This window comes from Copadichromis virginalis, linkage group LG8, assembly GCF_057382275.1.
Source record: "Copadichromis virginalis isolate Kocher_CV1m ecotype Utaka linkage group LG8, C_Virginalis_male_GT1.1, whole genome shotgun sequence".
In the NCBI taxonomy this organism is placed as follows: domain Eukaryota; kingdom Metazoa; phylum Chordata; class Actinopteri; order Cichliformes; family Cichlidae; genus Copadichromis; species Copadichromis virginalis.
In genome coordinates, this window is record NC_140625.1 from 20,007,377 (window position 1) to 20,034,096 (window position 26,720).

General features: G+C 40.0%; 2 protein-coding genes across 4 annotated transcripts in view; both read left to right on the plus strand.

Moving 5' to 3' along the window:
• Positions 1-16,136, plus strand: part of LOC146703268 (vinculin) — a 30,862-nt gene extending 14,726 nt beyond the window's left edge. The window contains exons 3-21 of the mRNA XM_085466416.1: positions 2,839-2,989; positions 3,769-3,877; positions 4,067-4,189; positions 4,299-4,459; positions 8,708-8,798; positions 8,939-9,086; positions 9,619-9,772; positions 9,867-10,042; positions 10,535-10,725; positions 11,557-11,756; positions 12,086-12,214; positions 12,354-12,503; positions 12,647-12,755; positions 12,848-13,150; positions 13,235-13,359; positions 13,475-13,660; positions 13,985-14,188; positions 14,297-14,401; positions 14,503-16,136. Of these exons, the coding sequence (XP_085322542.1) occupies positions 2,839-2,989; positions 3,769-3,877; positions 4,067-4,189; positions 4,299-4,459; positions 8,708-8,798; positions 8,939-9,086; positions 9,619-9,772; positions 9,867-10,042; positions 10,535-10,725; positions 11,557-11,756; positions 12,086-12,214; positions 12,354-12,503; positions 12,647-12,755; positions 12,848-13,150; positions 13,235-13,359; positions 13,475-13,660; positions 13,985-14,188; positions 14,297-14,401; positions 14,503-14,649 (2,962 nt within the window). The 3' untranslated portion in view covers positions 14,650-16,136. The remainder of the gene's footprint in view (positions 1-2,838; positions 2,990-3,768; positions 3,878-4,066; positions 4,190-4,298; positions 4,460-8,707; positions 8,799-8,938; positions 9,087-9,618; positions 9,773-9,866; positions 10,043-10,534; positions 10,726-11,556; positions 11,757-12,085; positions 12,215-12,353; positions 12,504-12,646; positions 12,756-12,847; positions 13,151-13,234; positions 13,360-13,474; positions 13,661-13,984; positions 14,189-14,296; positions 14,402-14,502) is intronic.
• A 1,585-nt stretch (positions 16,137-17,721) lies between these two features.
• The window catches only part of adkb (adenosine kinase b), a 131,449-nt gene continuing 122,450 nt past the window's right edge, over positions 17,722-26,720 (plus strand). The window contains exons 1-4 of one of the 3 annotated variants that reach the window (XM_085466419.1): positions 17,722-17,951; positions 18,108-18,244; positions 21,817-21,891; positions 21,982-22,035. In XM_085466419.1, coding sequence (XP_085322545.1) covers positions 18,195-18,244; positions 21,817-21,891; positions 21,982-22,035 — 179 coding nt within the window. In that variant the 5' untranslated portion in view covers positions 17,722-17,951; positions 18,108-18,194. Of the gene's footprint in view, positions 17,952-18,107; positions 18,245-21,086; positions 21,199-21,816; positions 21,892-21,981; positions 22,036-26,720 lie in introns of those variants that run through there. The other 2 variants (XM_085466417.1, XM_085466418.1) reach the window with 2 other exon arrangements.

The following is a 26,720-nucleotide window of genomic DNA, read 5'->3' on the forward strand; positions in this document are numbered from 1 at the left end:
TCTCAAATTCTTGGATTAAATGTCTCTTTCAGTATGTGGAACCCATCAGCTTCCCTTTGGATCTCTTTCTCTCTTTATCTGTTGCAGTAATGGCCGGTTGTGCCCAGGCAAAGGTCAGACATGGCATGTTAAGTGCCTCAGTCTTGCCATGGTGTAACAAAAATACTTTTTAGATCTGGGAGGAGTTCCTTTACCCTTTAAGAAGTGGGGCCTCATGAGAGTCGCTGGCTGCTGCTTTTTGTTTACAGAAAAAATGTAGATATTGACATAGAAAAGAGATGTCCCCATTTAATCAGTGTATTTGTTCCCCTGGCTTGCTTGACATTGCTTAAGTCATTAGTTTGTGCTTATCTGCTGCCTGTCTCGATCACAGTTTTTGACTGATCCTTATTATATGAGAAACTGCAGTCAGCGAGGGGGGAAAGGGCGTCCTATGGGCCACCCCAAGGTCAGGGAAAAGCATTGGCAAGCACAGGTCGTCAGGCTCAACACATTTGGCGCCTCAAAGTCACATCGTCACCTTGTCGTCATCCATCAGCACATGCGCTGGAATGTGTCTCCTTCACTAAATATAGTGTCTGCTGGGATCCAGTTAATGCATGTCTCTTTTCTTTCTGGTGCACGCTGAAGGACAGTGCTGGCTGGCTCTGCAAAGACACACACATTCATGTCAACCTTGATGCCATGCACATATATTAGCCTTTATCTTACACAAGACTTGATTAACCGACTGTCTCTTGCTTGGCCCCTTTAGTCTATAGCAGTAATGTTTCCTTGTTACCGGTGAACCCTTTAGCCTGTAGGCAAATGTAGGAAGTCAGTATACCGTGGGAACTGAAACGTGTTGTTCCTTGGCTTACTGCCTGTTTCGATGTGCAAAATGGCTGAGATATTTTGCAGTTGGCATGTACGACAATGAATCAAATGGCTGAGCCTGCATTTTTTTTTCTTTTTTTACTGCTTTACAAGTCACAGAGTACACCACACCCAGGAGGCAGCTATTGATCTTTACATTTCTGTAAAGCAGGGGTTAAATTGGACCAAGGCCAGACTCGAGAGGTGGGGTTCAGAGGGGAACCCCACCTCTTGGATCTCGTATCACGTCCTGTGAAAGCAAGATAACTTCTGTATCAAAAGATTGTTTACAGAATGAATATTTCAGTCAGGCCATTTTTGTTTATGTAGCCACTATCACAGATTTGCCTCATAATCAGTACGACACATGACATTGCTTTAGCTTTTAACCAGACTCAGACTTGATTACTTAGACTCTGCTCATGAGACCAAATTTTACCCATTTCTTTTATGTTTTTTCATTAAAGACCACCACTCAAGGTCAATTAATTAGGCAGTTTTTTTTACAGTCTTTCTTCGAGGAATAAAAGGACATTCAGCAAACAGTAACTCCTTAATTTTGTGCTTTAACATTTTCCAAACGAAACTTTTAAATGATTTAAAATAGATTTTAAAATCGCATAAATGTATTTCTGAGATCATTGAAGTTTTCAAAATAGAGAAAACCCCCAGATCATTTTAAAAAGATACAGTGAAAGGACCTTTATACTTTTTATTCTGAAGAAATTAGTTTGTGTATTTATAACTTCCTTACTAAATAACAAAGTTTGGTTAGGGTATATAATAAGAAATGACTGCGTATGCTCAGCTAGAGTATGACGTGACCATTTTTGGTTAACAGACTGCCAACTTCACACACTTCTATTTTCTGCGAGCAAATAGAGGAAGCTGACGATACTGTTATTAGCTGTTTGTGTGGGCTCCTTACCAGAGAAATTCTGCCATCACATTTTTCAGTTAAGAATTCGTTTGAGTGGAAATATTTACAGTACTCTGCAGACGTCTTGACCCACCCATTATTTCTTTGTATTTTGCTAGGAAAAATTTAAAACGGTTGACAATTATTTACTCAAATGCACAAACACAAATGGAAAAACCCCATGTAAGGGCAGTATGTTTATGATCATTGTCATGCTGCAAAATGAAGCTGTTGCCAAACAGATGCTTTCCAAATGGTATCACACGATGGATGAAAATCTGATGGTACTTTTCCCTGTTCTTAATTCCTATAGTTTTGACAAAATCCCCAACACCACTGGCTGAATTCTAGCTCCAAACCATGATACCGCCTCCAACGTGTCACCATTCATCATTCCGTTTTTCAGTTTAGTTCTTCTATAATTTGGTATACCTTTCCCTGCCTTAAAAATGGCTTCTTGAGAGCCAACCTTCCATTGAGTTCATTTCTGATGAACATTCAGTAATTAGTAGATGGATTAACTGAACAGTCAGATGCATTTGTCAGTTCCTGTGTCAGGTCTTTTCCTATTTCTTAAGAACGCTTCCTATTTCTTGATGGCTTGAGACTTGTGCACAGGACTGTATTTGTTTTGTGTTTTGGTTACATTTGATTGCAACTAGCAACAATTAGAGTAAAATCTTATGAGGATCACTTCATTTGAGTCCATATGTAAATGAATATCTGAAGAATTGTGGTTTGCCACACTTGTAGCGAGAACTGCGATGTTCTTGATATGCACTTTATGGAAGATGGTGTGAAAAGGATTCACGCTTCATTAACTTTACTGCACAAGGTGTGATTTTTTTTTTTTTCTTTAAAAAAAAGCATATACTAAAGAGGAAATGAAACAAAGTTATGTTTACATTGCAGTTACTATATGTTATGGCTACATGCTAAGGCTTCCATCTGTCTTTGCTTTATGTTGTTTCTACTTGTAATGTCACTTGGCTTTGTACCATGAGCATGACTCGTGTTAAGCATTTTTCTACAGGCTCTTGAAATGGATTGTCTTCTTTCCACAGAGTGGAGAATGCGTGTGCTAAACTGGTACAGGCTGCATCCATGCTGAAAGCTGATCCATACTCTGTTCCTGCTCGGGATTACCTGATCGATGGCTCTCGGGGCATCCTGTCTGGGACCTCTGACCTGCTCCTCACCTTTGATGAGGCTGAGGTATTCATTCATTAATTTATTTCATTTTACATGGAAAACCTGTTAACCAAAATAAATCTGCTGGAGGTCAGAACATCAGTTTTGTTACGGCAACAAAATACTGATAAGGTGACGCTGCTAGATATCAGTTTTACAGCACCAGATTCATTTCATACTTTTGATGGTGGTTTAGTGACCTTCTACTCCCGTTCTTGTGCTCAGCGGTTGATTTGGAAGGGCTTCACCGACTTATTAATTGACTGTTTAGACGTTCAGAGGATTGCTGTCACAGGCTTCTCTGCTGTAAGGATAGTATCTATTCCGGCCTTCCTCTTGGGTACTGTAGGCAGAGACGTAGATAAATATACTGTACGTGTACAGAAACACTTCTTATATCTCAAATCAGACGGGAATATCATCTGTCATGCCCATCTATCTTTTCCTCTCAGGGACAGAGAGTGAAATGAAAAAAGTTGCAGGTCAGCACTCTGGATGCAGACATCAGGCATCCCAGTCCTGTCTGCAGCAGTCAGCAGGAGTCATCATTCAGCACTGCAATCATGTTTTCCGGTAGAGCTCAGGGATCACCCTGCATAGTGTAGTGGTGACTCCAGCAGTTCACATAAAGCTGGAGTGAAGCAGCACAAAGAAGTTGGAATGTCAGTTGGCCGTGTTATCAGAGTGTAATTGGAGGGAATGTGAAAGGGGTGTGTGAATGTGTGTTTGCATGATCACTTGTTTTATTTGTCTTTGAATTAGATTAAGTAGTTGTTTTCTTTTTTTTCTTACTGTTCTCATAGGTTCGCAGAATAATCCGTGTGTGCAGAGGCATCCTGGAGTATTTGGCTGTGGCAGAGGTGGTGGAGTCTATGGAGGACCTGATCACATATACAAAGAACCTGGGACCAGGTCGGTTTTCCAGTACAAGCTTACTTAGCCGAAGTCTTAACTAGACAGCGTGTAAAAATAACATTTTGCTGTGTTAGTTGACAGATTCAGAAGTTGTTTTTGCTGTGTAATCATTCTAGTGTAAGTGTCAGTTGTGATACCAGTGCAAAATAGTTATTTTTCCAACTCTGTTTTGTTGCCTTTTTCCAGGTATGACGAAGATGGCAAAGATGATAGATGAGCGGCAGCAGGAGCTCACGCATCAGGAGCATCGCGTGATGCTCGTCAACTCTATGAACACTGTCAAAGAGCTGCTGCCCATCCTCATTTCAGGTACTCTTGTTCTTTATAACTGTTACACAAGTCAGTGTTTCTTTAAAAGGGAAGCCATTTTTATTTGGATTATCCGATTTCTTATCGCAAGTTCCGTTTTGTATTTAAGGCATCAAAATTTATGTGACAACCAAGACCTCTGAAAGCCACGGAGTGGAGGAGGCCTTGAAGAATCGTAACTTCACTTTTGAGAAGATGAGTGCCGAGATAAACGAGATCATCCGAGTGCTGCAGCTGACTTCCTGGGACGAGGATGCTTGGGCAAACAAGGTTCGTACAGTATAATTATATGAGTCGCTTTTACACAGTAAATATACACGAGTAGCTACAGTCTGTGTGGCTGTTTGAGCTGCTGTGTTTAAACCTGGTTTTTTGTGTGCTTTGGGAAAACAAAGACAGCACCCATATTGCTTCCATGTACTCATAGAAGATCAGCAATGAACTGGAAAGTTCATAAAGTGATGGTAACTCTCAGCTGTATTTTTCCCCCCTTTTAGTAACAAGTGCTTTGTTTCATCACGATGAGACTGTATCAGTTTTGACAGGTGTGAATGAGATTTTTTCATTACAATTAGAAACAAAGTACACATGCCTTAACTTCTCCTCTCTCTTTCTTGTATAGTCGGTTAATGTGTTAGGTTCTTTTATGTTTTTCAGCTCTGCATGTGCAGCTCCTTTTCTATCCCAGGGTCTCTCTAAAATCTCCTTCTTGTGTCACTTTTGTCTATTTTCTGTTGTGGTTCTCAGTCAGTATGTCTAGTTAAACATTTGAATTTATGTCCCTCTTCCTTTCTTTTTACCATTTCTTTCTCCCTTCACCCCCTGTAGAAGGTAAGGCTTGCCTGTGTCGCCCTTTGGTTGTACAGCAGCATGCTTATGAGAGATGAGTGGGCTTTTTGTGCTTTGTAGTGCCTTTGTGTGCTTTTCAGTAGCGAGACTGTTAGGAGGTTAAATTGACTATTAATTAATAAATTCAATTAGAGCAGGGCGATATGGCCAAAAATATTTATCACGATATATATTTGAAAATTTGCGATAACGATATAACCGACGATATAATTGATGCGAGACAAAATACAACTCCACAACATTACTAGCGCAAAAAGACAACCTATCATTTATTTTCACTTAAACAAGAAGCTGGTTTTTATGTACATTAAAGCTTTATAAAAATGTAACAGTGCAAATGCAAATTCCTTGCTGAAAGTTTAACCAAAAGGCATTTCCAGTAGAAATGGGCTGACATAAGAGGTGCTTTGCAACATTAAACTGTAGTGTGCAGTACGTATTTTTCGGACCATAAGGTGCACAGGATTATAAGGCACATTACGCGAAACAAAGCAGTCAGATAAATCAAACTTTATTAAACTCATTCTTCTTGCTTCCTCCACTTCTGTACCATTGATTCATTAATGTTGAATTCTCTGGCAGCTGCTCTATTCCCATGTTGTTGCAGTATATGACTAACCTCGTATTGTGGATGGATTATCTCAGTTGTTCTCCTGACTGAAGATTGGTCCTTTTACAGCATCCTGCCATGCGATTGCATTTGTCTCTAACCATGAGGAACCTTAACGTTAACTTTTATAAGTGGAAAAGTGTTAGTGTTCGTCCTCCAGCTTCACTGTTTATGTTATGCTAACATAGCTGTGTCGCTAGCGATCACGTAGCACATTATTATATACCAGCTAGCCCAACTTCAGTAACCCTACAAACGTCACTGCTGTTTAGTTTCCTGTCTTCATTTATGTTGGAAGTGATAGCAGAGCTGTACGTTTGATTTTTTTCAGAAATCTCTCAGTCAGAACATGCTATATCATGCTTAGGTAACTAGCGAAACTAGCGAGCTAACTTCCGCTAGCTTCCTGCTAACTTCTAACTCCGTTAAATGTAATACATTTTGTTTTCATGGATGCCTGGAAGTTAAACTTCAGTTACACCTGGTAAAGCAGCAATGCTGATCGTTTTATTAAAGATGAAAGAATTTAGACAGTTTTTAACTCATAGTGATGCTGCAGTGTTCGTTTGACCTGAAGCATACGGAGTTTAGGACCCAGATTACTACCAGATTTAAGGGCATCTTAGTCCGACGGCCGCTTGCATGTTCTGCAAAAAAAAAAAAAGTGCTTTGTCGTGTATCTGACGGACAAACACCAAACCAGTTCCACATCACTGAAGTTGCACCATTTTTACAAACCAATTCTGGTTCATCTATTTCACTCAACAATCGGCCATGTGCGTATGAAAACAAAGGCACTGCGCATGCGCGTTTTACTCATATTCTATCGCGATATTTCATTTTCCTATCGTTGCCTAACATTATACCGGTATTACCGTGAACGGTATAATATGGCCCAGCCCTAAATTCAATTACTATTATCTACTATAGACTGGAGTTTTGTTGATGAAGAGTAAAGCAGGTTGAAGTGCAGAAATGTCTGCCTTTTTTGGGATTTTGTTTGCCTTGCAGTAAGACTTTGTATCAACATCTGTGTGTCCCCCCTCCTCTGTCCTTTAAACCCCACTATAGCCTTGTCTTCAGCTGCTTGGGTTATTGATTGACCTGACTCATGCAGTATTGATTTTGGCATCATTAGGGAGGACTCTGAGTGTTCATCTCTTCTTGCCATGAACATCAGGTTTCTCCTGATGGAGGAGAGCACATAGAAACTCTGATATGGATTTTGTTTTATGAATGGCTAATTGTTTGTTTAATCCAACATGCATAACCACATTTTCTCAATGTTTTTTTTATTTTCATGAACACTAAATATCCGTTGTCATTTAACATCATCAACATAATCAATGGCGTTAATCATACCCCATCTAATTTCTAAATATAAGCTTAAATGAATGCATGTTTGCAAAGCATATCTCTTTCACTTTACTTCACTGGCTTTTTGTACTCATACACATGCACAGACACACACATAGTCAGTTAATGCCAAAGCAGCTGCATGCTGAGCATATTTGAACAATAAAGTAATACACCCACACATCTCCGGTATCATCACTTCACACCTTTTTGCTTGTGTAGACTGTACCTGTTTTTTCTCTTTCCATTTCTAGTCACATTGAATCACATGCATGGTTTTCATCTAGTTGGTTTTGACTAGCTTAAACATACATTACATTTTATTTTATTTATTTTTTTAATCATGGAGGTTGGTTCTGCCTATGTGGTTTGATTTGCTTTGAAACTCTTTACTGAACTCTGTAGTCAGTCTTCATACAGCAGGATATTTTACCCTGAAAAACAAGTTAACTCAAACGCTCATCTGATCTGGTCTCACGCTTGGCTCAAGCTCCTGCAGGACTCTGCTTTGATTTGCAGAGTTCTGCAAAGAGAAGGCTCATTGTTGAGTCAGTTGCTGTTGGATAGATTGTTGTATTTCCATCCACTCGGACGGAGATACAATGGAAAATCTCTCGGCTTTATAAAAACGCACACCCTTTGTCGACAAAGGGAAAGAATAATGGAAACGGCATGTTTTTACGTGGCTGAGCGTGACACATTTTAACGATGCTGCATGGGGATTATGCCAAATGTTTATTTAACTCAAATAACTAACAGTTGATCATGACGGTGACAGGGCCTGGAAATTTTCCCTGAAGTCACTGACTCAGTGAGAAGTCCGAGCTTCCAGATCACTTGATTTTTAAACTGAAGTTGCATTTAGTTGCCTTGAGATAGCTGCTTTTGTAGAAACTGAATTCAATTTGATTCACATAAACATTAGTATTTATAGAAAAATAGATTAACTGTTAAAATAAAGTGACTCTAGACAGTAATGTTTTATATGGAGATTCTGCAATAAGAGTAAAATGATTCATGAACTCCTCGTGCAGATTGTAATGCCTGAGACAGCCACGACCAAATGAATTATGTTCTCTGGTTGTCCAGCTGTTTGGTCTGTTCGATATGTTGGCACGGCATTGAGAACTGGAGACTCAAGAGAATCTGATAAAGTTTTGGTCATCACTGGATGTCATATGTTGACATTATGTCTTTCACATAATTAGTCAGACCGCCAGTAGTACAAAAGTCCACAAAATGTCTGTAGAATAAAATGAAATGATGTTGTTTCATATCATAAAGGGCAAAGATTAAGCATGTTGTTCTGCAAAAACAGCACAATTGTTTATTGTTATTCATCTCCATAACTCAGGAGCTGAAAGGAGGATTGTCATCATGTTTTACAGTTGGTTGGTTAGTGACTTGGTGACACTGATCTAGTGAAGATGCCTTGAAACTATGATGATTTGTGCTGCTGGTTTGAATATATGTGTGTTTGTGTGTATCATTCATCCATCAAAATGTGATGTTTCTTTGTTGTAGCATCTATATTTATGGCTCTGACAAAATCGGCATCTTTTTTTTTAAACTCTCAACAGTTGATATGTCACAGATATGGATGTAAACTCCAACTTGACTGGTTGCTGCAAGCATATAACAGTGAGGCAGTAATTTTAGTCTTTTTAGCATATTGATATATTCCTTTCTTTCAAAACTCAAAGGACACAGAGGCTATGAAGAGGGCTCTTGGGCTAATCGATTCAAAGATGGCTCAGGCTAAGAACTGGCTGAGGGATCCAAATGCTCAACCAGGTAATAATCCTTAGTTTCCTCTACGTTAATCCCTTCATTCTGTAGCTAATCACATCCTTATCCTTATGCGTGGCCTAAGTGAATTCAGAGACGTATTTGGTATTTCTGAGTTCATTTATTTGTGTTTTTCCTTTTTCTAGGAGACGCAGGTGAGCAGGCCATCCGGCAGATTCTTGATGAGGCCGGAAAAGTTGGTGAGCTTTGTGCAGGGAAGGAGCGCAGAGATATAGTTGGCACAGCGAAGACACTGAGTCAAATGACAGACCAGGTGTCTGAGATGAGAGCCAGGTAAAGTGCACATTAACAACACTGCTTTGCATTTTTGTGCTGCAGCTGTTGCAAAATAATTGTCCTCCTCTTGTGCACCTTTCTTCAAGTAGTCTTGATTTCTGCTATTGTGCATTTCATGTGTTGATTTGGTGTTTTAGCAATGTGCTCCTTTGATACAGTTGTTTCATTTTCAGTCCTCAAAGGATAAAGGTTGTAATGCAGTAAGCATATTAAAGGGATTATAGTGTACAGAAGTGGGAGTGATAAGACCTGATAAGAAATGTTATTGTCACCAGAGACCCTGAGTCACACTAGATTAAAAGCAGCTGTCTGGTATTAATCCATAATCCACTTTTAACCTCTGGTGCTGTTACCTCTACGAAAACAGAGATGAGTCTATAAATCAGACATTACGACATTAAGTGTGGAAGTTTTACTTAACCAAATGGGCCATATGGATTAAGCTCTGCAGTAAAAAACAAACAAGTAGATCAAAAGAAGTGCAAATGTGCACTTAATGGAATCTGGGTGTTTTCTTTGTCCATCTCAGAGGTCATGGAGCATCCCCGGTTGCCATGCAAAAGGCACAGCAGGTTTCCCAAGGTCTCGATGTGCTCACAGGCAAGGTGGAAAATGCTGCACGGAAACTGGAGGCCATGACCAACTCCAAGCAGGCCATCGCCAAAAGGATCGATGCTGCGCAGGTGAGTCGTTAGCTCAGAAAACATGGCTTCAGACAGTTCAGTGCAATTTGATGGTTTTGATTATTTTGTGTGCATGTGTTTTGTCTTGTTGCAGAATTGGCTTGCAGACCCTAACAGTGGAACAGAGGGAGAGGAGAATGTCAAGGCGGTGCTCATGGAGGCCAGAAAGATTGCTGACATGTGCGAAGACCCCAAAGAAAGAGATGACATCATGCGCTCTGTTGGAGAGATCGCTGCCATGACTGCCAAGCTGTCTGATCTCAGAAGACAGTAAGTTAAAGACCGGCTGAAAAATGGGACAGCTTTATGCTGGTTTGTTTTTCCACACGTGAAGCGTGAGATTGATGGCTCTGTGTCTCCCTAATCCAACTGGTGTGCGTTCACACTTTACTACAGTTGTTCAGATGCTTTTTTCACCCCTTAAATCATTTGCTACTGTCATCATCATCAAATCCCTGCTGTTTACTTTTCGTTGCGAGGAAACGGTATTGGTGTTTCTTTTTATGTATGCAGGCAAAAATGAGAAATGTGTACAGTCACGGTTGTCAGCTACCAATTTCATACTATAATTTGACAGTTTGGAGCTGTTCATATGCAGCATTGTACATATGGATGATGGGCTGCACCTGCGATTTTTTTTTTTAAGTAAAAAGTTCTCATTTGACCATATTTGTAGGTGAACTCCAGATTTAATAGCGATACAGACCTCATTCCAGCCATAACTTTGTGATAAATTAGGTTGCTGTTTTTAATTCCTTCTAGGGGCAAAGGTGACACGCCTGAAGCCAGAGCTTTGGCTAAACAAATTGCAACAGCTCTGCAAAACCTGCAGTCCAAAACTAACAAGGCTGTGGCCAACAGCAGGCCTGCAAAGGCAGCTGTTCACTTGGAAGGAAAAATCGAGCAGGCACAGCGCTGGATTGACAATCCCACCGTGGATGACAGCGGTGTGGGTGAGTCTGGCTTGCATCCTCCCCAGACTTCCTCATGTCTGTCTATCTCTCACACATTTTATATTCACTCCACTGCTCCCATGGCTTAATTACAGAGTATACAAATTATACACATACTCGACATTCCATTGTTGTCTTATTCCCTGGTTTTGGCCCATCTCCACTTAAACCTGGACAACTTACGTGGTTTTGAACAAAGTTGGAGTGTGCCTGTTCCACAAATATCTACAGTAGTTTCCCGAGAAAAAGCAAACGAGAAATAGAAAGAGACACTGATCTGATTTTTTTAGCTGCTGGGCTGTTTTGCAGCTAGTTGCATGAGATGACAAAGTTCAATGCTGCGATGAGCAGCATCCACTTACCTAGTGCTGAAACTGGAAGTGAAATATTTGGTTTACCACTTTTGTTATTCATCAAAAGAAAATGTGAAAAGCACATTTGTTCCAGCTTCTCAGATGTGCTGACTTGCTTTTCTTCTTTCATTGTAAAATGAATCTTCCAATTCTTTGCCAAACCAAACCATCTACTGGAGCATATTTCTTTGTGTATTAGGATGGACTTTTTTTTTTTTTTTTACATTTTCAGGGCATTTTTAGAAAAAGAAAAATGGAAAAAACATCCAAAATTAACCCAAAATGAATCTTATTATCTAATAAACTATGTCAGGGATATGTTTTTATCTATATAGCCATTTTGTTATCTGTAGATGCACTATTAAATTAAACATAGAGCTTGTGGATTTATAAAAAGGAATTGTTAACAAAGGTTTACAAAGAAATAACTTTTCTAAGCCAAACTAAATTAAATATGTTGTTATTTGTACTTTTTTAGGCCAGGCAGCCATACGTGGCCTAGTTGCAGAGGGCCACAGGCTGGCCAATGCCCTGCCGGGCCCATACAGGCAGGAGCTGCTAGGCAAGTGTGAGCAGGTAGAGCAGCTCATGGCCCAACTCGCTGACCTGGCTGCCCGCGGTGAAGGGGACTCCCCTCAAGCACGTGCTGTGGCTCAACAGCTCCAAGCAGCCCTGAAGGTAAGACGGCTCACATTCTTCAGTCATTCCCACCCAGGTCTGTAGCTTCTCTGACAGGATTCACTCAGGAATGCAGGCAAACAACCCCCTCTGCTGGTTACCAGGGGTGGAGGAAACTAATGCCCTAAAAGCTTTTTATTTCCCTAAAGCTTACTTAAATGTAAACTTGAATAAAAAACAGTGTAACGTAGTGTTGTAGCCATGATCATATTGTAATATGCACTTCATGCAGCTGCTGAAGCTAAATAAAAACAGATGTGTATCTATAATCTCAGCAAAACTCTGTGTGAGTGCTGGCTGGTTGTAACATTTGTCTGACCTCATCTCAGGATCTGAAAGGAAAGATGCAAGAGGCGATGACTCAGGAGGTGTCTGACATCTTCAGTGACACAACTACCCCCATCAAGTTACTGGCAGTGGCTGCTACCGCCCCGCTCGACGCCCCCAACAGAGATGAGGTCAGCGGCACAGTCACTCTACTACTAACTATGATCTCACTGCAGTGATTCTTTTTCATTTGTATTATATTTATTGGCAGGGTGTTCTGTTGCTTCCAGAAATCATTTTGGATAATTGTTTTTATTTGATCATGTGTAGGTCTTTGACGAAAGAGCTGCCAACTTTGAGAATCACGCCAATAAGCTTGGCACCACAGCCGAGAAGGCTGCTGCTGTTGGCACTGCTAACAAGAGCACGGTGGAGGGAATCCAGGCTGCCGTAAAGTCGACAAGAGACTTAACACCACAAGTATGTTATGGTTGAGTGTTTGTGTCTGCCCTCCACTCCGCCGTGAGCCACAGAGCTTAAGTGTTTCTCACCACTTGAAATGAGTTTTTAGCAGTTGTAAGTAGACTTCCAATTAATGGTTTTTTTTTTCCCCTTCCTATTAGGTGGTATCTGCTGCTCGCATTTTGCTGAGAAACCCCGGCAACCAAGCAGCATATGAACATTTTGAAACCATGAAGAACCAGTGGATTGACAATGTAGAAAAAATGACAGGTAAGGTGCCGTAAAGACCCTGAAAACGGCTGGAACATCATTTCATATCCTGGTCCTGGTATAACTCCCTGTGGTTCCCTGTGGATGTCTAGGTTTGGTGGACGAGGCCATCGACACCAAATCTCTGCTCGATGCCTCAGAGGACGCCATAAAGAAGGACCTGGATAAGTGCCGTGTGGCGATGACCAATCACCAGCCTCAGATGCTGGTCGCAGGTGCTACCAGTATCGCCCGCAGAGCTAACCGCATCCTCCTGGTAGCTAAACGAGAGGTAGAAAATTCTGAGGATCCTAAATTCAGGGAGGTGGTGAAGGCTGCATCTGATGAACTGAGCCAGACTATCTCTCCTATGGTGATGAATGCTAAGGCTGTGGCTGGAAATATCCAGGATCCAAGTAGGTTTATGTTTCTCACAGGTTTTGTCTTATGTTCATATGGCACATTTTGATTAATGGTCATGTGTTTGTTTTAATTGCCAGGTCTTCAGAAGGGCTTTTTGGACTCTGGTTATAAGATTCTTGGTGCTGTGGCAAAAGTCAGGGAGGCCTTCCAACCTCAAGAACCAGACTTCCCTCCACCTCCTCCTGAACTGGATCAGCTTAATGTAAGTTTTCATATAAGTACAACTTTAGATTTGGAAAATAAATTAAAGCTCCTCTGATTGTTCACAATGATTTGTATAACCGCCTAACCACGATTGTTTTACTGTTTCCTTCTAGCTTAACGATGAGGCAGCACCTCCCAAACCTCCTCTCCCAGAGGGTGAGGTTCCTCCCCCAAGGCCTCCTCCCCCAGAGGAGAAAGATGAGGAGTTCCCTGAGCAGAAGGCTGGTGACATGGTTAATGAGCCCATGATGGTGGCTGCGAGGCAGCTTCACGATGAAGCCCGCAAATGGTCCAGCAAAGTAGGTCAACACTATAAACCCAGCAGATGTGACGATACCAGAGGTTTGCTGATTCCTTTTACATTTAGGTCAATAAGAGCCTAACCTGAGCCCAAGCACATTCTGGTGTTGTGAAAATAATTTCTAAGGAGTTCTAATGACTCTAATTTCATTCGTTTGTTATGAGCGTTCTAAAGATCTTTCTTTGAAACACTAAAAGCAGGTTTCCCTGCCAGTTCAACATACCAGCTTATCAACAATTTACCACAAGAGGAAGTGATAAGATGCATTGCAGAGATGTTTGTTTTTTTTAAACTTTGATTATGTTCTTTCTGTGCCTTGTAGGGAAATGATATCATTGGCGCTGCCAAACGAATGGCCCTTCTCATGGCGGAGATGTCACGTCTGGTGCGTGGAGGCAGCGGAAACAAGCGTGCACTCATCCAGTGCGCCAAAGACATCGCTAAGGCTTCTGATGAGGTCACACGGCTGGCTAAGGAGGTGGCCAAGCAGTGCACTGACAAACGTATCCGGACCAACCTTCTGCAGGTCAGTTTAAGTTGTCTTCATCATGTGGTTCAACCATTACCTCTTTTTCCCAGTTTGCACAGACAGTTTGACGTATTTTTATAAGTAATGTTTCTAATCTCCTTTAAGGTGTGCGAGCGCATTCCCACTATCAGCACTCAGCTCAAAATCCTGTCGACAGTCAAGGCCACCATGTTGGGTCGTACCAACATCAGCGAAGAGGAGTCAGAGCAGGTGAGCAGAGTTTGACATCAGGGTGCCATTTCACTGAATTAACCTCTGAGAAAAGTATCATTCGAATCTCCATTTGTGTCCATTTTCATTTCTCCTTTCAGGCTACTGAGATGTTGGTCCACAATGCTCAGAACCTGATGCAGTCTGTGAAGGAGACTGTCAGAGAGGCTGAGGCAGCTTCCATCAAGATCCGGACAGATGCAGGTTTCACCCTCCACTGGGTCAGAAAGACCCCCTGGTACCAGTAAGAGAAGAGAAGGGCCATTGTTCATGCCGGTCCAGGAGGACTTTGAATGGACAGATACATACTTTACCAGAGTTATGATATCAGTGCCCCACATCCTAATATTGGAAGAGTTTCTCTTGGTCCCACGTCCTGTCTGTAACAGTTGCTGTTCTGATATAATGTAAACGGTGGGACTTTTCAATGTGAGTTATGGCTTATAATCTTACTGGGAACAGCTTTTTTTTTTCTAAAGTGTGTAAAAATGTGTTTTTATTTTGAGAAATCCCAGGAATATATATATTTTGATCAGAGGTTAATTTCCTATAATGTGAGGTTAATTGTTTCTGGCCTCTTCTAGCAAACCACAGTAAATTAAATTGAAATCTAACATTATCTCTAGACATTTTTCTATCTTTGTACTGATAATTTTATTGTCGTTATCATCCATTCGTTCTTTCTAGAATAAGCACATGAACCTGGGGAGTTGTTACAAGTACATTATACACATTATACACCTGCGCTGAGTGCATGCATCTATTCAGCAGTATTTTGTCTGTTTACACTATTCTGTATTATGACAACTGAAAGAGAAACACTGTTTTGCTTATGCCGTTGTAGCAGTCTGTATTTGCTTTTGCCAAAGACATCCTGCAACGATTTCAAGTCTTTCTTTGGTCAGCAATACTTATTTGACTTTAAGGGATAGTTTTAAGATGTACCTGACTGAAAGGAAAAAAACGAATTTTAAGAGCCGGCAGAGCTTTTAGGCCTGCATTGACTCATTCAACTCTTTTTGTTTAACACGGTGCGTTGAGATTACATGCAATAAACAGGCTTATGCTACACTATGCGGCTTAATAGCCAAAAAGTTATTACTCTAATCTTCCCAGCAAAGCTTTGCCTTCTTTAGAGAAAGTCATCCAGCCTGTTGTTTTCTTTGTTGTTTTTCACTCAACATTATTGTACGTCTCATATCTTTGTTGTGCACAATCATTTTTGTAATATATGAATAGCACACTTCTTAGGTAGCCAAGGGAAAGTCATACAAGCACAGTGTCTGCAGCTGGTGAAATCTTCTTTTTATATTCTCACGTCTGTCTAAAGATGTCCTGATACACTAAAATTAAATGGCCACTTCTTGGGGCTACAGTAGTTGAAACTTTAAAATATTTGAAGACTATTGGTGTGAATGTCTCATTTTAAGTACCTAATGCCAACTGATGTGCCTTGGGAAATAAACTTTATTTGCAATTGATACAATTTTCATTTTAAGATGTTTTGTATCATTTTGTACCAGGTGTCATTGTGTTGATTTCCTTGAAACACTTGCTGTACATGATTCTTCTTTAAAATGTTCCCGGTTTATGACTTACTTTTAGTCACGTTATGCTCTATGCAAAACTTAGCAGATCTTCAAATTATGCAATGTAGCTGGGGTTAAATGGGCCTGAATGTGGATTTGCTTAGGCATCGTTCACAATTTTGTAATAAAGCATTTTATAGCACTTGGAGGTGTTTTGATCTGTATTTTCTGTTGTTCTGACACACACACACAAGTACTGTACAATAGTTAGATTTATTTTCTGAATTTCATTCATTCTTCTAGAATTATTTATCTTTCCTTTATTAGGAATGTGTTACCAACCAAAGTATTTTATATCAATCATTTTGTATTTTATTAACTCACAAAGGCATTTTTGAATCTCCACAACACAAAATAATCTAAACACTAAAAAACTTATCAACGTTCAGACAATGCTGGATACTTTGAGGTGTTGTGCTTTAGGGTGACATAACAGCCAACATGTACCCAGTTAACACAATAACATAGGCTGGAACCTATCCCAGCTTTGATGGAGTGAGAGGCAGGCTGCGAGTCCAGTGCAGAGCTAATACAAACAGACGATTATTCACACTCATGCATTTGACCAATTTAGAATCCACAATTAACCCAACATCTATGTCTTTGGACTGTGCGATTAAAGCCAGAAAGACCCTACACAGGCACAGGGACAACATGCAAAACCCACAAAGGACTGACTGGCAGATAATTTCATTTTACGTGTAACTTAACCATTTCAGGGCCTGAAGTCTATCCCGGTTGTTAGTAGTACTTATCTTTCCGGTTGTCAGCAGTTTACAAAGGCTTCATTGAATTTTTTTTATTTAACAAATACACAAAAAACACTATTTCTGCCAACCATATCTTTGATGTGCATTTTTACACAGATGACACAACTTCATATACAGCTAGCTTGTTCTGTAAATGGCTTATATTTTCTTTTGGAAACTATATCCGTTTTCTACTAAACTACTATCTATTGAACTGAATGGAACTCTATTGAATTAAACAAACATAGAGGTCATGTGTGGCAATCCAGAATCTTTTTGGTGTGTGATTGAGCTGTGTTTTCACTCCACAATAATTCCTTTATAGCACAGACATTTGTTATGCCCTGTCTAAGGGGGACAAAACAAAACACCAAAGCCATCCATCTTCCCCAAGTCACACAAAAACCTAAGAACAACTTGATGTAAGGCCACACCAACAAATAAACAAATCTATCTGCAAATCCAAGCCGAGCTAACGAAACCAAACCAACATACCCTGTTTGTTTTCTATGTGTGAGCACTTTTAACATAGCATTCACACTTAGGCGCAAACTCAGGAACCTTGTGGTTTAAGATGACCTGCTCTACCCCCTTAACCACAGCCACCTCTTTAAAAAAAAAACAACCCACCAGCAACGTTCTCACACTTTGACATTTGCAAAAAGATCTGAGCCTGAGATAAGTTATGGATAGACCTTTTAGGTCAAAGCTTGCCCAGTAAAGTGGCAAGCTTTGAATTCTATACACCTCAACTAAGTTACACTGATTCATACAATTTGTTAAAAAAAATAAAAATAAAATAAAATCACATTCATACTTTGTAACAGAGAAACACATTCAGATGTATGCTTTGTAAGTAAGTAAACAATATTCTTGTTCTTGTGACTCGATTTGTCTACCTCAAAAAGAAATTTTACATTTACATACATAACTGTCAATTGTGTTTTAATTTGAAACCACTGAGGATTTTATGACTTCACTACTACCCCACATTTTGCAAAGCAACCCTGTGTGGGATGGGATCCTCTGGTGGCCAGCTTGTGGCCCGAGGGCCCCATGTTGGACACTTTTGATTTCCAATACAAAGCTAGTATACTACTGTGGCTGTCTGCATGTTAACTTTGATCCATGCTATGTCTCCTATCCAAAAATGACGGTGACGCTGAAGTTAAGTAGTTGGAGCAGAGGAAGGGGGGAAAGCGATAACGAGAGGTAGCAATTTTTTTCCACATGTCTGTCCAAATGCACAGTGGCTGCTCGATCGGGCCGTAACTAGCTCCCCTCATTTTTATGTTTATTTTTGCTACTTTTCTTTCTCTGTCGTTGCATGCTGTCGACTAATTTCTTCATCATCATCATCATCTGAAGGGGCAGGAAGCTGAATCCCGTCTCCAGCAGTTAGCAGCAGCTTCCCTGGCTCCACGGCGACGGCACAACCGGCAGCAGATTTAAAAAATGTCCGAGGAAGGACCGAACATGTTGACAGGGAGGAAGACGGCGTTAAGGTAACAACCCGAAAGTATTTGTGTTAACATATGCGACGTACGGTGTAGCTAGCAGCTAGCTGTTAATCGATGCTAATGTCTCTGTTGCCGTGGTGAACTGAGAGCGGGAGGTGCACAGTGATGGCACTGGGGCGGCTTAACCTTTGAACGTTACATCAGCTGGATGTGTACGCTGTAGTTAGCGTTTATGCTCGGTTAAAACAGCACGGAGCACAGCTAACGGGAAAAGGCTGGGTTCGTCATCACATGACTGGAAAACAAGAATTTCCGCTACATTTACCCAGCTTGGAAGTGCCCCTTTAAAAAAATAAAGCACACACATGCATAAAAAATGTCGTGTGTGGGCAATCTGCAGAGTATCGTGTTTTTAAATGAAAGGTACTGGGGACAAACTTTAACGTTAGCCAAGAAGTTGAGAGGACGCTATTTAATGCTGTATTTTCACACAAAAAAAATGGCAGGAGCTACAAATGCAAAAGCTTTTTAAATGCAACTTTCATTGAGTAATATGAAACATGTAAAGGGAACGGATACGTTTGTATGTTTTTTATCATTTTCTTGTTTATATTTTTTATATCAGTATAGGCTCAACATATTGCAGCGCACACAGCTGATCTGTTTTGTTGACATTAAAAGAACACGGTGTGAAGTGAAGCGTGCTACGTTCATGGAAACTTAGGAAAACTTAAATGTCAGCATAAATATCTGAGGCACGTGGGCCGAGCCAGTGCTTTTACACCCATTTAAACACACAGGCATGCAGAGGTTGTTACATGCCTTTAAATGGTCACACTGAAGGATGCATCATCTCTATGATTGGCCCAGGGGCAAATATCTTTTTCTCGGCCCATATTTTCTCACATATTATCTCTGTCATTCACGCACAGAGCAATAATCAATATTAACAATAACATCATTCTAGCGGTTGTGTCAGAGGTTGTGTTTGTGCTGTGAACTCAGACCATCTTTTTTAAGCGGGACTACCGGATGTGGTAGACCCGAGGGCTCAAAAGCACTGCAAACAAAGAAAATACGAGCAAACAGAAGAATGCAGCAAAAACACAGCAAAAGTAGAATTAAAAAAACAATACAAGAGGAATAAAATACAAGGAAAGTAAGGTAAAACACAATGGAAGTAGATTGAAACACAACGGAAGTAGAATAAACCATCACGGACGTAAAATAAAACACCACAGAAATAGAATAAAATACAACCGAAGTAGAATAAAACAGAATAGGTGCAGAAAAAAACAAAACAAAGCACACAAAGCACAATAAATTGGGAAAAACAGCACAGAGGAAAAAGAATAATGTGTGTTCTAATCACACGATTCATAAAGTGCTGAAGATGCATGTTTCCTTCAAGTTATCGTCTCCCCTAAATTACATGCATTGTGTTTTGTGAGCCTTTTTTAATTTGCTGATGTTTTCTTAGTTTGCAGTGCATTTGACCTCTCAGTGCAACCATAACCACAAGCCCAAACATATTTAACTTTGATTAACTTGGAACAAGAAGAGAGAAGCCCATTAACCACAAGTCCTCACAGACTCACTGGATGGGTCATTTATAGAATTCCTCATTCAACAGTTATTTCACTGCTTCTACATACATCTCACACATGAGTCATATTTTTAACATAGAAATGGTAACAAGGATTCAGTTGTTTACAAAACCACAAACTACTCATCCATCAGAACTTCATCTTTCAGGCCGTGCGCTCAGCAAATCCATAGATAACACTGCTCAGACCCTGAATCTTAGCAGTTAACGCTGTCTGACTACTCTATAAGACACTCACCGAAAAAACAAACTGTTGCATAGTTGATGCCAAAAAGTTTGCAGGTATTTGGCAAATGACAGAAAAAAAAAGTCATCATTCAGCTCTTTGGAAGGAAACTGGAATGTGAATGAAATGGTGCAACGGTTTAGGACCTAACCACAGTAATATTAATCGGGGACAACATCCTCATTTCGATTTTTTTTTTGTTTTTTCTTTAAATATTCAACACTGAAAAAATTAGAACAAATTAGAAAAAATTAGAACAAACAGCTTATAGTGCAGGAAGTACAGTCATACAACCAGAAGGGAAGTGTATGAGGTGTGTTCCTACACAAATTATCTTCAGTAAGGTGCCTATTTTCATCCTGTGCTTAAAAACAGGCAGTATGCAAGACATACACAGGCTATTTTATTATTTTAATTATTTTATTTTATTTATTTTTCTATACCTATTAATAGCTTATCTAACAGTTGTGGACACACTCACAGAGATATATCAGGAGCAACCCGGGGTCTTAATATATACATTTATGGTGTAGCTGTAGAATTGATCCACAAACCTTCTGATAGTTAGACAACCTACTCGACTTCCTGAGACAAAGGCTTAAGTAGAATTCTGCACAAGGATAGACTATTTGGAACTAAAATTATAAGCATTGTTGAATCTAAAGGATCAATATACCTGTGATATATGTGTGATGGAAAATAATTAATTTATTCTTATTTTATTCCATTTGTGGACAGGTTACAAGTGAAAAAGTAAAGAGTTTCCTTCGCTAACTATTCTTTAATATTTCAGATTTTTAGAAAAACGAGTGTTCATTTAAAAAAAAAATTATAATCATTAAAACATAACTGAAATTTATACATATTTATATACAATGCATGTGGCCGTGCTCTGTTTGTAATAGAGGTCCACCGTTTTTGCTGAGTTCCCATTGCCTGTGAATGCATCATCCAAGGCCTTTCAACATTGGAGAGTCAGCAGCCAATCATATGGCTAAAAGACGCTAAGGCCCGCCTATTTCTTTCACCAACAGTCAGGGTTGGCCAAAGTGCAGCTCCAGTTCCTGTAGTCAAAGAACACGCTGCTTTGAACCAAAGAAGGAAGCTGTTGACCTTTCAGTAATAATCAGTTTAGGCTGCAGGGGTTTCTGACATGCCAACTCCAAGGTGAGAGCCACATGATTATTATCCTCCTCTGTTTACACCGTAAGCATTTCTGCTCTTATGACTTTATTGTTTAAAGCATGAGCTAACATCACTGCCAGACTTTCAGTGGGTTGATTGAAAGCATTGAGCTCACCTATTGTTGAGATGGATAAAGGCATGTTGAGCTTGAAAGGCCAAGTATTTCTCCCTGTGCTCTGAGCTGTTACCTAACTTTCAGAAAGCATACTCTGTCCTCGGGAGTATACTTTGACCGCTATGATATCTTATTACCTCATACTTTTAGGTAAATGGGTAATCTGTAGCTGTAGTCTAAGAAAACCTTATTTTAAAGCGTTTGCATGACACATAGGTATCAAAGGCATAATAATCATCTGCAGGAGTCATAAACAGTTCATTCATTAATTACTCTGCTATAAGCTTAAAAGTTTTCAGTCGCTTATGTTTCTGTAGCTTGAATTTTCCCATAAAGAGATGCTCTTTATGGGTCCTTCCAGTGTAATTGACCAAATCACAAACAGATGATTTTCTGTATCACAACAGACTGTTTGTTCCCCCTGTTCATGCAGAGCCTGTTAGTGGGAGTCTCCATAACACAATATGCTTTTGTCTCCCCCACAGTGAAAACATGCTCTTTGGGATGGGAAATCCCTTGCTCGACATTTCAGCTGTTGTGGACAAAGATTTCCTTGACAAGTAAGTCTAAATGCTTCATCTGTTTCCCCTTAAATCATCCTGCATGCTCAGAACACACTTAATGTTTGTTTGCTTGCCCTTTCCTGAAAGGTTTGGACTGAAGCCGAATGACCAGATCCTCGCAGAAGACAGACACAAAGCCTTGTGAGTTAAAACTTCGCTCGTAACCCACGCTACAGTCGCTTGTGTAATGCAAACAGTTAAAAACATGTGAAACCAAATAAGGGATACACTAGCCATTCATACACACTACTACCATCTTGACACTGTAAGCTGTGCTCAAAATAGCTAACTCATACATTGGCCCCGGGTAGCTGGCAGCCTCAGAACTTTACACGCCCACATTTTTCCAGCTCTGAACCCATGCCAGGCTATAAATAACCTCTAAATTTACAATTGCCTTGTGGCAAATGTAAGTTAGTAAGGGTTTTTCTGAGTTGTGAGTTTCTTGTAAACACGCCTCCGTCACATTGCAAGCAGTAACACTATATCCTTCCTCAAAGACACTGTGGCATGCCCCCGCTTGCAGCCCGTCACTCTGTAGAAACAAAGAACTAGGCTTTAATCACTGACTGACCTTACACCACCCTTTTCCTTCTGTTTGATAAGGTACAGATGGTTCCTTTGCAGGGAATTTGTTGTGTGAAATTTTTTTTGAAGATGTTAAATATGTGCACCATCTGTAAATAAGAACATGGTGTGAGAGAGGGAGGTGTTGGGGTTCCCTTTGAAGTTTGAAGGATTAAACAGTTTTCACACTGAGAGGTAAATCACATGTTCCACATTTAGCATATGTAAACATTTGTTATGGGTTTGCCTATTAGTGTGTGAGTGAACTGAGATGTTTAATAATTACCCAAGCAGCAATAGAAAAAAATCACAGGTTTTCTGAGTTTTTATGACTTTACTTTGCCTGCCAAGTCTGAAATGTAATCAAAAAAGCCATTCACTGGGACAGAATAACCTCTTCTGTGAATCCAGCTCTCTTTTATTTTTAAAGCATGATGGATATTTTCTGACGGCAACATTTCATTTTGTCCTAAATTGGCAATTTGTGTCTCTGCAACCAAATGTAACCCAATGCCCGCTGCCTTTCAGTTCGCTCTAGCAATAAAAGTGCAACAGATGACTTTTTAAGGCCTTTCGTTTAACCAGTAGCAGGTCACCTGAGCTGAAGTGCTCCTTTAGACAATTTTATTACATCACACTGGTCAACGTTCACACCTTAAACCTGCTCAGTCAACAGTTATCTGCTGGCCATTACTACTGGAGCACTTCAGTGTTTAAGGTGCCCTGTTGAGTTTTTAAAAAAAGTCTTTATGAAAACAGAATCGGCATTTTCATTGTGTAAAACGGTCTGTTTTAAGTACGATAAGCCAGATAGTGGCACTAACAAATGAGGAGAGGCCAGTGGGAATCCTTGGACATGTACAGTTAATTGTTACTAGCATTACTTTAACAATTTGACAATAAAATGGCTTAAAGATGTCAAATTCTGAACAGTTGGCACTTTTGCAAAGACAAAGAAAAATGATTTTGTTGTCCATTAAGACGTTTTAATGTCTTGAGTAAACTTTGTATTGGATTCAGTGTGACGGAGCAGTGGAAAATTTGACTCATGTCAAAATAACCCCCATATTTATTTGTATTGGGAGCTCCAGTGGAGCAGTGGTCCTGGCTTTGGGGTTTCTGCACTGCAGATGTTACATCGGCTAACATACTGTGATGCTGTGATTGTGCTTCCCAAACCCTATCCATAGACATTTAGCCAGTTTAAAACCATAATGTTTAAATTTTCAAAAGACCAGCTTAAACCAAAAATTGGTGACTGCTACCGTTGACTGTGCAGAACTACTGAGCCACCCCTCATTTCTTTATATTTTGCTTCCAAGGAGCCAGACTTTCTTGTAATGTTTCTAGGATAAGTGACTATAAGCTGCTGTTTCCAATGAGTCCAATTCAGTTCAGTTTTTGTACCCTTTCTTGTTGTTTGTTCAGCCATTTAACACTGACATACAACTCAATCAAGTATATATATAAAAGGCATCTAACTCAAGGGCTGAACCACTGTAGAGTCTGCACATAACAGACAACTTGGCAACGAACCAATTTTAAATTTAGTATCTTTAGCCACTTTGTTACTGCAACCAGTCACAAAAAAAACCATAATTTGTTCCCATTTTTTTTAGTTGAATAACACACATTCACAGGCATAAAATTTTATTTTTGGAACAGCAAGTTGATTCCCAAAGAAAATTTGGCATATGGTGAGGAAACTGGACAAGTGGAGGACAAAAGAAGTTGCAGACCTACAAAACTTTCCACAACAGGTGATCAGTATCTGAAAGTCCTTAGAAAATAGGAAACATCCAGGAAAGAGCTGACACAGAACTTGAGAGTTGCATTTGGCTCTTCAGTTGATCCATCAACTGGTAGCTGAAGAACAGCGATGGTCTTGAAGGTTAAATGACTGATGAACTGGACTGAAAATCTTTCCAACCACACTGCAAGTGTAGTAAAAGCATATGTGGATAGAAAAACATAAAGTGGAACACTATCAGTCGTGGATTGGCCTCCCCAGACCTGGACCTCAACATTAATGAAGCAGCGTGGGATCATCTTGACAGAGAAAAACAGCAAGTATCCAACGAAATGTCTGGAGAAATATTCCTGAAGATTACTTAAAGAAATGACAGTAAAGCCTTAAATATCAAGTTTGAAGCACGTTTGAATTGTAGGGTGGCCCGAGACTTTTTGTACAGTACTGTAGAATAATAATGCAAATGGATACATAGCCTATCCGTACCAGGCTGCATTAGTCCATAAACTTTACTACACTACTGCAAACCACCTACTGTGTAGCTGTTACATGCTGTAGTAAATCTGTGAAGGCATTATAAAACTATGAAGCACCATAACGATGCAGTTAGAGTTTAAAGACAGATCAGTACATCTGATCATCTGTACTTTACAATGGACTACCTTGTCGGGTCTTGTTACTTGACAAAAGGACACATGTGACCTTGGGCAGGAGCAGCGGCACAAAGCAGCATCATCAGCAGTGTTGTTCTCCTTCAGCACAAAGGCAGCGGTGTTATCTTTAGCCCCACAGACACTGTTCTCTACACATTCTGCACAAGGTCAGGGCAGGATTAACATGCAGCTTTGCTGGTTAATTCCCAGCACAATGCATTTCAATGCACGTCCCCTCAATGCTATAGACACCAGCGTGCCTGTCATCATGTCAGTCAATGCATATCTGAGTAAGCATGCAGTATTTTTATCATTCTGAACGTTAACTTTCGACGCTGCAGCATGTGCCACAGCTTACCTATTAATGCTGCTTTGCTTGAGGTTTGGTTTGGTTGCTAAGAAGTCACGTGCAAAGTCATTGGCTTACGGAAGAAGAAGAAGAAGTCCGCTGAAGTGTTGTGACAAATAACTTCATTACTAAAAAGGACTTACAAGTCCAGTCAACTAACACCATTGTTGCGCTACCGAATCTACAGAGTGTAACACGATTCATTTTTTCCTCCCATCACCCTGGTGGGAGAGAGATCATTGGATGCAGTGCGCTGTGGCCATGCCTGAATTCAATTATCTAGTCACAGCAGAGCCCATATAATCCTGTTGTTGCTGAGAAATTGCCTGCTGGACAGTAGAAACTATCTACATCCATGTTAGTACTGGCTGGGGACTTATTTTTGGTGTAACAAGATTCAGCCGCGTATTCTTAGTGATTCAGTAATGGATTAGGCACCAAAATTCACTGACTTTTGCTGTTTTCTTTTGTTTTCTGTCGCAGTAAATTAAACACGTTTTTGTTCTTAGACTGTTATTTTGAAAATTGCAAGACCTCAACTCCATCTAGCACTTAACCTTCTGACATTTTAAGATATTTAATGTTTTTTGCAACAAAATTTTGATCAACTTAACTGAAAAAATAATCGAGAGATGCAGGAATTTGAATGAAAACAATCATTATTTGCTGCTCTGATTTGGGTGGGGGGTGGCGGGGAAATCTGCCATACTGAAAAACAACCCAAACTTCCTGCTACATTCCATTTAACCACAAGCCCCGGTTCACTGCTGGGCGTGACCTTTCTGTTGTTTCATAATGCTTCTTTTCTTTTCACCTTTGCCAACTGCTGCATCCTTTCTTTCTCCTTTGTAATGCATCAAAGCCCTCAAACTATAATATACATGTAGTTAATTTTTACATGATGCAATCTTAAGCAGTGCTATTATCTTGTATGAGTGACAGCATCAGTCTCTCCTCCTCAAAAAGCAGCTGCGAGTTCTGCCGGTACCTGTATATTATTCCTGGTTTCACAGTGTGGTGGTTAGTCTGTCAGGCTGGAGTAAATGCAAAATACTGTACTGTTTGTTCACATTATATTTTCTTATATATTATAAATATAAAATATATATTTTTATATTTTTTTGTGGTTAGTGAGCTGCAGTTGAGAGGGTCTGCTTTCAGCAGATGCTGGTTTTTCAGGCGAAGCCTCTGGTTGTTTTGAAATCGAGGTATGAGAGGAAACCAACTAACCAAAGAGCTGCGTGAGACTTCCTCTCTGCCTGCTTAGACATGTTAAATTCAGAGTTTCAGTGGGTAACTGTCGTAACTGTAGTTCCCTCTGACTTTTTGCAGCTGTTGCTGCCATCGTGTGGATTCAAATATGAGTTTGATTCCTGCAGGATTTTTAAAGGCTCTTTGTCATGTGCCAAGATTTGGGGTACGTTTGACTTTGTGTTGTGACCAGATGAACCCAAAGATTACTAAATTCAAAATAAAGTTGTGTTCTTTACTTAGGTCATGTCTAATT